Source organism: Sebastes fasciatus, chromosome 10, assembly GCF_043250625.1.
Source record: "Sebastes fasciatus isolate fSebFas1 chromosome 10, fSebFas1.pri, whole genome shotgun sequence".
Classification (NCBI taxonomy): Eukaryota; Metazoa; Chordata; class Actinopteri; order Perciformes; family Sebastidae; genus Sebastes; species Sebastes fasciatus.
Window position 1 is genome coordinate 21974834 of NC_133804.1, and position 10241 is coordinate 21985074.

At 43.0% G+C, this 10241-nt stretch overlaps 1 protein-coding gene across 1 annotated transcript; it reads right to left on the bottom strand.

Annotated features, from left to right (window-relative positions):
* Positions 1-260: 260 nt before the first annotated feature.
* Positions 261-9782, bottom strand: g3bp1 (GTPase activating protein (SH3 domain) binding protein 1). The gene is made up of 12 exons (XM_074648996.1): positions 9641-9782; positions 6335-6451; positions 6070-6151; positions 4888-5061; positions 4665-4755; positions 4104-4197; positions 3669-3912; positions 3416-3520; positions 2867-2984; positions 2000-2125; positions 1798-1907; positions 261-1493 (listed from the first exon to the last, which is right to left on the bottom strand). Exons 2-12 carry the CDS (start codon positions 6427-6429, stop codon positions 1242-1244), a joined length of 1491 nt encoding a protein of 496 aa, XP_074505097.1. The 5' UTR covers positions 6430-6451; positions 9641-9782; the 3' UTR covers positions 261-1241.
* Between the last annotated feature and the right edge of the window lie 459 nt (positions 9783-10241).

Below are 10241 nucleotides of genomic sequence, written 5' to 3' on the forward strand. Positions count from 1 at the left end.
AACCAGTGTACACCATAACATTGTACAGGGGTTTCTACTTCTATCATTCTACAAATTATCAAAACAATTCACATTACTCATTATTTCTTGTAGTGTGTGACATGGTCTGTATGGTGGGTTTTGGTTGGCTAGTCCCAGGATGTCTTTTATTCCCACTCTATGTATTAAAATAAAGAGTTTCATTCTCTTGCTGCATTCACATTCATTTAGATATAGTCTCTTGACACAGTCCGTTAAAACAAGATGAACCAGACCAAAGGTTTAAAACAGTAAATCACTTTTAATTTAGTTCTCTCATCGGCAGGTGAGCTCGTTTTAAACATGATGACGAATGAAGTGCATCGGTAGTAGAAGCCTAACAGGATTTGATACATGATTTGATACATGCTCCATTCAGATGCGTCCGTGAATCCACATATTACAAGCCAACATCATTACTCAAATAAAACCACTACAGTTCAGCTCTTGACCTGATAGAATAAAAAGATAAGACAGATCCATCGCTAGATACAACGGTGGCAGCAATACACAGGATTGCCCAAGCAGTAAAGTACACGTTCCTTTAAGAAACAGGGAGAGAGAACGCGAAAAAAAACCTAACCTCTGGGTTTTTTAATCCCCAATTCAAGTAGTATTTACCCTTTTTTTTTCATGTGTTTGCGTGTTTCGATTTTGTTTCTTAATAAATTCAAGTTCAGCATGAAAAAAAAACAAAACAAAAGAAATGACAGAGTCCAGATAATACATGTGTTGGTGGAGGAGACAACGAGGAGGATAGGAGGAAGAGATGGGTAATAAAAAGAAAAAGGAGTGACATTCTGGGTTCCTTGGGAGGAAACAAAAAGCAGCAGGTGATAAAGAATCAGGTGGGAGGAGGAGGAGGCAGCCGTCTTCATGAGACAGAGACCGGCTGAATTCAGCAGGAGCTGGCGTGATTTGACGGTGAAAGCTCTCAACCAAACCTGCGTCAATTACTAACAGAAATCCCCTTGAAATACTGGTCGGCTCACATTTAGGAGAAAGAATGAGGAACTAAGTCAGAAATCAGGGCGCACGTCTGTGTGTGTGTGTAGCAACCCAAACTTTGACTTAAAATAACTACTGATTGTTGCTCCTATGTGCAGTGTAAAGAAGGGTTTTTGTTATATTTTACGTTTGTCCAATTGCTGCTGCAGTGAATCAAAAACCACTCGGTTGAATCCAAATAGTAATCTAACTCAGGTTTGGAGCCGAGATGCTGGTCACTGTCGCTGGGTGGAGTAGCGGCCCTCGCTGGGCCCCGCGCCACGCCCGGAGCCGAAGCTGGGTTTCTGTGCCATGCCTCCGCGGGTGGGGGGGCCTCGAGGTCCTCCGCCGCCGCCTCCTATTCGCTCTCTGGGGCCGCCGGGACCTCCTGGACCGCGGGGCCTCACATCTCGCCTGTCGCCCTCCCTGGCCGACCTGGTCTTCTTCTCCTCCACGTTCAGCCGGACGTCGCCTCTGAACTTAATGGGCTGAGGAGAGGAGAAGTAAAGGATTAAAACTTGTAACAACTTCATAAAGTTTTCTATTAACGGTCCCGACGGTAAAGTTAAAAACTCAATGCCTTCAGTTTCGGGTTTTAACGGAGCAAACTCAATATTTAAATCCTATAAAATACCAACAGGGGAACACAGTGGGAACAATAATTACCAAGAAGACTAAACATCAAGTAGCTCAGGATTTTTCAAATATACAAACTCAGCAAATAAAAATGGTGCAGCATCCAAGAAAAGTAAACATTAAAAACATTGTGATTAGCCTGAGAAGTTGTCGCACCCTGTTGCTGAGGATCTTCTGGACAGGTTCAGAGTCGTCAAACACCACAAATCCAAAGTTTGGTAGCTTCCCTCCACTGTTGATTCGCAGCTCCAGGACTGTACCATACTCTGTGGATGAAAACACCGTTTATTTACCACTACGGTTAATACCTTAAAATGTTTTTAAGATGCTGTTCCAGCATCATCTAAATCAGACTTACGTTCAAAGAATTCCTTGAGTTCAGTCTTGTCCACGTCGTGAGGGACGTTTCCCACAAAGAGCTGCTGGGCGTCGGGGTACCGGACCACCCTGCGACCCTCCGACTCGCCCTGCTCACCCTCCCGAACTGAAACAACAATATAGAGGTACATTAGTCTGTGAGATCATATAGAACAACTATCTGGTTCATGAGTGTATTTACTGTACTGCAGATAAGCCATTTGTATACCTTCAGTTTTATAACAGTAATAATAACATTTAGAAACAGAAACAAGTGATATTAGTCGGGCTGTCAATCAATTAAAATATTTAATTGCGATTATTCACACATTTTTATCTGTTCAAAATGTACCTTTAGGAGAGATTTGTCAAGTATTTGACAACAGCTGTCAGTGTGTCAGTGTGCCGACTTGACTATGACTTGCCCCAAACTGCATGTGATTATCATAAAGTGGGCATGTCTGTAAAGGGAAGGTCAGAGGTCAAGAGACCCCCTTCCTGAGAAGCTAGTATGACATGGTTGGTACCAATGGATTCCTTAGGTTTTCTAGTTTCATATAATCAGAAAGCATCGCAGCATTTTGGCCTCGGGTTGCTTCCGGTGTACGCAACGGGGCGGACATTTTATGTTGCCTGCAACCGGTGAACACATACTGCACTTTACTTCCATAGAAAGAGTTTTAATGTTTACATCATGTTTGGGGATGTTACTCTGAAAACACCTGCAGTCATATCTGCTCTCAACAGCACACATCACATTTGATTAAGTTTGGTTTAGACTAGCGGCCTAATGTTTGGTTATCTGTCACTTCCATTTGTTTAAAGGCTATTTAACTGCTGTATATACTGTATATATGTGTTTGTGTACCTGGTCTGGGTCCTCTGTGCACCGGCGGAGGACCTCCAGGCCTCTGTTCCCTCGGCCGATTGTCTCTCTGTGGTCTCTGTGTTGCTGTCTGGGACTCTGACTTCACCTCGGCTCTGGGCTGAAACAGTCAACAACACACTTTTATAAGAAGAGAAAGAACGAGAGCAGGTTTTTCTGCTGTTGGGATTTATGACTTCACTTATATAAACAACAACAACAACTGTGATTATCATCATAAAGGTGCTGCCAGCAGGGGATGTTTGTGTCCCGCTGCCAGCAGGGGAGGTTTGTGTCATGCTGCCTTCATCTCTACATAGTATAACAAAGAGAGAGATGCATGTTCCAAAATGAGATCTCCAGTTTTTAAATGTACTACTATAAATAAACCTACTGCCACAAAATAACAGAACAAAACTAAAGTTATGGTTGCTTCAGAATATAAATACAAACTTGTCTTTGTGAGTTTTGAAATGAGGTTGTAGTTCAATACTAGATTTACCTTTCAAATCTGGTTGGGAGGTATTTAAATCTTATTTGATCAAAACCTACCGGTGCTGTTGGAGGGGCTTTGACAACGTGTGGGGAGATTCCTGAGACTGGGACAGCCCCGCTGGGAGGGAGGTTCTTACTGGTGACGGACGCCCAGGAGAACGGCTGTGGGAAGAAATAACACAGGAGACATTTATGGACAACAAAAGATAGTATTCATCCCATCACTAAAATATTCCAGCAGTACACTTGTGCCCCATTTAAGCCAATTTATCTGTGTAAGAATGATAATAGGAATCACGTTAAGACGTACCCTGTTTTCTTCTGGAGCGGCGGGGGTGGGTTCGGCAGGCACGGCGGCAGGCTCTGTGGTGGGTGGGGCGGCGGCGGGGCTTTTGTCTACCTCGTCGGATACGTTTGAGTCTGTTTGCGTCTCCGGCGTCGTCTCCGGCTTCAGCTCCACCACAACGGCCTCAGCCTCCTTCTCCACCTCTGGCTCTGGTTCTGGACTCGCTGCTGCCGCCTCCTCGTCGTCGCCAGGAACCGTCGGCTCAGAACTACAAGTACGAGACAGTTAAACACTGATCTGCTGCTCGTGCTGTTGAGCTGTGAATGCAATTGAAACTTGGCAAACAGTCACAGACAGCTTAAACAATTTACATACATCAGAGTGCAGATTTTTTTGCAAGCTGGACAATGTGAATACTAGATGAAGTCGGATGAGGCAGTTAAAGCTTGGGGAACATACCAGGGTGTCGGGTCGTAGAAGGGAGCAGATTCCTCCGTTGCGATGTCAGGGGAAGGAACCCTCTCCTCGATCTCCTCCACCTCATCCTCAGACTCTGAAAACACACAAACAAAAACACGTTCAGGACGTCGTCCTCCTGCAGCTCTTACATGGAATAAAAATACACAAATCCCACTAAACCTATTCCAAAAAAAACCCCCATTTGTCATAATGAAGCTAGTGGTTTCATCTTGGAACACCATTTTTCTCACATTGCTTTGTGTAACTTCAATCTAATATTCCCACACATTAAACATTTTGAGGTTCTTTGACTCGTTCAGCAGCTTCAACCATCAGAACTGAAGACAGCAGTTAAAATAATAAAAAAAGACTATCAAAGAATCTGAATTATGATGCTACAGTTCTTATACAAAGTGTGCAATCTCTAAAGAATGAATGAGAAGTTTGTCTCTGTAACTCAATTAATCTTTAGCCAAATAACACTGAGATCAGAAGGATCATATTTATAGAGAAGATGAAAAGGCAGCCAAGAGAAAAAAATGCTTGATGACATTGTCTCACCTTCTGGAGGCTCCGAATCAGAGTCACCGAACACCTCGTCTTGGTAACGAAACACGTCGTTGTGGACGTAGAATTTGTTCGCAACAGTACCCTGGAGGAAAAATAAAAACAAAATCAAACACTTAACACACTTTATCAACTTTTTGCTGCAAGAAAACACAAAAAAAATATTGATCAAGCTTCACATATGCGTGAGAAAATCGGACAGGAGTGGGCTACAAACCTCAGGTGCCAGCACAAAGGTCTGCATGAACTTCCTCATGGGCTGCATGTTGTTGGACAGCTCGCCCATCACCTGCACCACCACGCCCTCGTTCAGGGTGGCGTGGGCGTCCACGTGCCTGATCTTGGTGTGACAGTCGCGGAAACTCAGAGCCATCACCCTCTTATGGATCTCCTGCAGAGAGACGAGAGGAGGTTGAATAAAGAGAGATTCAATCAGGACAAGAGTCCAAAAGCTGTTCTGCAGTTTTCATATTTCGTTGCCTTGTTTGTTACTATCCTGCCTGTTTGATATGCTTTTATTGTACATATTTGTAACTTGTGTTTTTGAAAAGTGCTGCATAATCTCTGCCTCATTCAGAGGAATCAAATAATGTATGTTAAGAAAACTTGCTGCTCTGGCTTTTTTCTAGAAATAAGACATTTTTATACCACTTTAAAAACTCAGCAGCAGTCCAGACTTCACTTTATTCTGCAAGGCTTTCAAAACAGACTGTATATTAGGGGTGGGTGATATATCCTTAAAATAATGGTTTTTCAATATATAGTATGATTTCTTATTTTCAGCTGCTGTGATGAGATTTATACAACCAGCACCTTGCTGTGGCTTTTCCTCCAAACTTGGAAGTTTTTAAAGGGTTTCGCCAACATTGTGACGAGCTACTCCGACAAAAGTAAATGTACTACTTTTGTTAGACGACCGTGTGTTTTAGAATGTTACGACATGTTCTTATCACACTAGATATTATTGTTCATTATATGTCATGAACAATGATGTGGCACGCCCTTTCTGCAAACATACATTTAGATGTTGCCTTCATTCTTACTCCTCTTAGCGTTTCTCATTTAAGAGAAGACTTTTATATCCATTGCATAAGAGACAGAATGAGAAGGACGGAGTAAACTGCTTCAAACACTGTCACAGAAGTGAATGGGAATGTTATGTAAAAAAAATGTTTTTCCAAGAAATTCATTATCAGCTTTTTAAAACTGCCTAAGAGCAGAGAGAAGAGAGACAACCTTAACTGTCCATTTTGGACAGAACAGCTGCAGGAACCAACTTTCCTTTCAGCTCTGTAGTGTTTTTCTCCACTCAGTGTTTGTACGTGGGAGTTAAGTGCAGAGCCGCTTTATGGAAATCACATTTTTGAGAGCTGTTGTCTGCCGGATGATGCCTACTTACAGATTGTCCATAAACAGCCTCTACTGGTTTGCCGTTGTTGTCCAACCCGCCGTGCACGTAGGACGAGTTCTTTCCATAAAACCTGAGCAGAAACACAAAAAGGTTAATTGGATCGGAACTGAGTGGGTGCTTTCATATGTTATTTAATATAATGTAAAAATTCTGACTTCAACTCAGAATACTGAAACCAAAGACAATGTTACGCTGAGGTTTCAACAATCTCGGACCAATAATCGCATGACAGATGAACAGGTGATGGTGTTACCTGTGCAGGTAGTCGGGGGCCTGGTTCAAGAGTGTGTAATACTGTCGGACAAACTCTCGCCCGACCAGCTGGGCACTTGGCTTCTCCATCACCATTTCTTTGGTCAACTGGAAAGCTCTGCAAGGAAGAGGAGGAGGGTTAGATACATTCATGTCCTGGATGTGAATAAGATTACCTTACACAAACAATTGTTCTGTTAATCGACCTGTCAATCAACAGAAAACTGATCCAGCTTCTAGCTACTCAAATGTTTCATATCATTGTAATATCTTTGAGTTTGTCATCTGTAGATATCACATTGAGTTCTGGCAAATTTCAAATTGGCATTTTCACTATTTTCTGTTACTAGACCAAAAGATTAATTGTAAAAATGGAACTGAACAATGTACAATGGGTACAGTAACATGACTTGCTCCAGCAATACTTTGAATTCCCACAGTGTAAAACTTCCAGTGGATTACAGGATGCTATAAGTTCTGTTGTAGTAACCAACAAGCTGCATATCAGTCGGTCTTTTGTGTCTTTGTTGCTGGGCACCTTGCCTCCTAATGTCACATCTGCATCAGTTTGCATTTTACGGCAGCCATAACACTTGCGAAAATATACATTTGTGTGAAGATGAATCATCCAGCCGCCGTCCTGATTGGAGAGCAGTCAGATCCAATCCCACCAACGGTTTGAAGTGTAAATCAGGTCAGGTAAACATGACCTCTGATTTCACAACATCCCACTCTAGTTGCGTTACGGACTCATTTTTAATTTGTTTTTTCTGGACCGTGTTGAAAACGCCCGCAGCAATGAAGTGTGTTTGATCTGCAAAAACTGACGAGCATCTGGGTGCACCGACATGAAAACGGCCCGCCCAGGGCACGGGTAACAAAACCCAGACTTTCGTCGTTTGTTTTCATACCGAGTGGATAAAACAAATCCTGGAGTTGCAGTCAATGCACTCAAATGCCACTTCAACAGCACCGATTCCTCTACTGCCTTTATCTTCTTCACAACTTCATATTTAGAAAGCGCACATACCATATTTTTTATCAAGGACATGGACTAAAGTATTGGCCAGTGGCTTTTTGTAGAGGTTCGGCACTATTTGGCTTTCAAACATCTACTAAAATATGCAGGATATGATTTTATTTTGGTGCCATTTACCCTTCAACTCCAGCTGATCTAAAGTCACCGTCTGTCCACATTACCAACCTCTTCGGTGGATAACCGGCTATTAAGAGGTCCTGGTTTGTTGGATTTCCATTAGAGGTTAATATTATTATAAAACTGTCTGGTAAAATGTCTGAAGAGGCAGATGAATGATAAGATGTGCAGTCCAGTACAAACTGGACACTGTTCCCTGATCTGGAAGTGTCACATAAGTCACATCTTTATGAGGACATTTTGTCCCCTTCAGCAATTCCTCCCCCTATAGTATGTGAATACTTTTCAAATCAGTCTGTGCTCTCAAAAGCACGCCCTGATAACATCTCAGGAAGGACGGTTTAAAAGTGATTTTCACTTTGGAAGGCTGAAGCGTGCTTCAACAGACCCACATTCTTCTGTTTCCTGCACATTTTTTATGTGGCGAGTGTGACCCCCGGTGCTCAAGTCGCCATTAAGACACAAGCAGTCACCTATATATGAGTATTTGCACATGGTGCCTGTATGCTTGTCAGGCTTTGATGGATCACCTATTTAAATTAAGTTTAGAGTCTCTGCCAGTTGATTTTCATACTATACGGACATGAATTGAAGCGGACGCCTGCCTGGAAGGAAGGAAGGAAAAAATCGAGTAGGGATAAAGGCTGGTCTATGTTTTTGTTACTATGAACAATCTAACAAAAGATGCACTCAAACCCCCAATATAGAACAAACTATATGGTTAAACAGTGGTAAGGAAGCTAAAACATGGTATGGTCTTTCACCAAACCAGGGGAACAAGAAGAGCTGTCTTTAATGGACTGGCCTGCCACACCTGTCCACAAAACCTACAGCCATCTGTTGTCCTGGCACTCACTTAGCAACCAGCATACATTATAACTGATCCATCAGGATAAGCCAGATAGTAACCCAACGAGATCTCAGGGAGGATCTCAGCTCCAATGTCACATGAATGAAGGGGGGTGAGGGGCTTTTTCAAACTAGAATGAGGATCCAAGTTTATTTTAAAGATATGAAGTGCTTATAAGGGCATGCTACACCACCACCAGCATGCTAGTGTAAAAGAGTTAAGCATGGCATGCAAGACAAAGGCCATGCACAGTGACGGTGCCATTCACAGTATATCTGGGGCGGCTGTGACTCAGAGGTAGAGCAGGTTCGGAAGGTCGGTGGTTCGATCCCCGGCTGCTCCAGTCACATGTCGATGTGTCCTTGAGCAAGACACCTAACCCCAAATTGCTCATCGGTGTGTGAATGAGTATTTAGATTACATCCTGATGGGCAAGGTTGGCACCTTAGCAGCCTTAGCCATCAGTGTGTGAATGCTGACATGTAGTGTAAAGCGCTTTGAGTGGTCGGAAGACTAGAAAAGAGCTTTACAAGTCCAAGTCCATCCATTTACCATCGACCGGCCTACACACACACACACACACACTCATCACGCGTCATGGCGGCTCCTCCGCGCGTAAAATTCGTAAAGTGCTGGGACTTTTGCAGCAGATATATAACCTGGACTCAATCAAATGGCACACTTTGAGCTAGCCCTACTACTGAGCAAAACCACGACAGCTGGACGAGCACAAGGCCCCACCAAAACTAGTGCCGGGCTATGGAGCTTGGTTTTAAGGAGGAGCAGCTCCAACACGTGTCCGGCCGGTCCTCCATGCACCATGCAGCCACACACTCCTGCACACCCATGCCAAATCTAAGATAACCAGGCTAACTGGAGCACAACGAGGAGACACACCTAATGCAGGAAAATGTGCATGAAAACTGTAAAACCAAGGTGGTTAAAAAGAGAGAGACATGAAGGAGAGGACAGAGAGGGAGTCACGACTGAATGAGAGATGGGCGGTGGGTATCTCCTGGAAACCCCAAAGTGACACCAGGTAGTAGCACTAATGGCAAAATCCAAACATTTAAACACACAAACAACTACTCCATCACCTTATGATTAATTCAAAACACATAAACACCAAAATAATAGTATAATTAAGCACAAACGCCATGCTAATGCTAAAGCCTCACCAGGATGTAGACGGAGCCCAGAAAACCAACCCCCAGTTAATCTCCCAAAAACACGACACATTAAACACATTTAAGACTTTTTAAATGATAATTAATGATAGTTTATCTATTTGAACAACTTACCAGTGGGTCGATTATCAAAAAAATGTGTTGATTTTAAGAAAGAAGTGATTTCTTTGAATCACCTCAGCGGCAGCCTGAGACACTATAGCGGCTTCACAACGTGCTGGAGTGCTAGGTTACCGGTTTCTGCTCCGCAACCGAACTTCAGCATCATCCCGCCCCCTAAAGGAGACGTTCAGCCAATCAGATTGAAGCCGTGCGAGTCATCCACCAATCGGGTGGCATCTATGTCAGGGCTTCTAAATGACAGCCAATCACGTTACAGTGATGGTTGGAGGGTGCGTTGGTTTCATTCACTAGCGTCTGCCGGTTTGTTTTAATACAGCCGGGCGGTGCACCGGAGCCTCTTCACCGCTTGGAGGCGGCAAATCTTTATTATAGTGGTTTGAACTGATTTAATTAAACAAGGATGACTCATCAAAATACACTGATTGTTAAACAATCAGCGTGTTAAACAGAGAGTTTTGTGTCAGAGAGGAGAAACTCATGCCTCCCCTTTTATGAAAAAGTACTTTTATGAAGTATACATAAGTAAAGATCAAGTAAATGTTTTTTAAAACAGAGTTTATTTCTGAATTTTGTTAATACAACTCTGACAATC

Excerpts from the sequence above, each read along its gene's own strand:
- g3bp1 (XM_074648996.1), bottom strand. The coding sequence starts at position 6,429 with ATGGTGATGGAGAAGCCAAGTGCCCAGCTGGTCGGGCGAGAGTTTGTC. Across the intron at positions 3,521-3,668 it reads CCGCTCCAGAAGAAAACAGG|CCGTTCTCCTGGGCGTCCGT; the intron begins GTACGTCTTAAC and ends TTCTTCCCACAG. Across the intron at positions 2,126-2,866 it reads GCACAGAGGACCCAGACCAG|TTCGGGAGGGTGAGCAGGGC; the intron begins GTACACAAACAC and ends TTGTTGTTTCAG.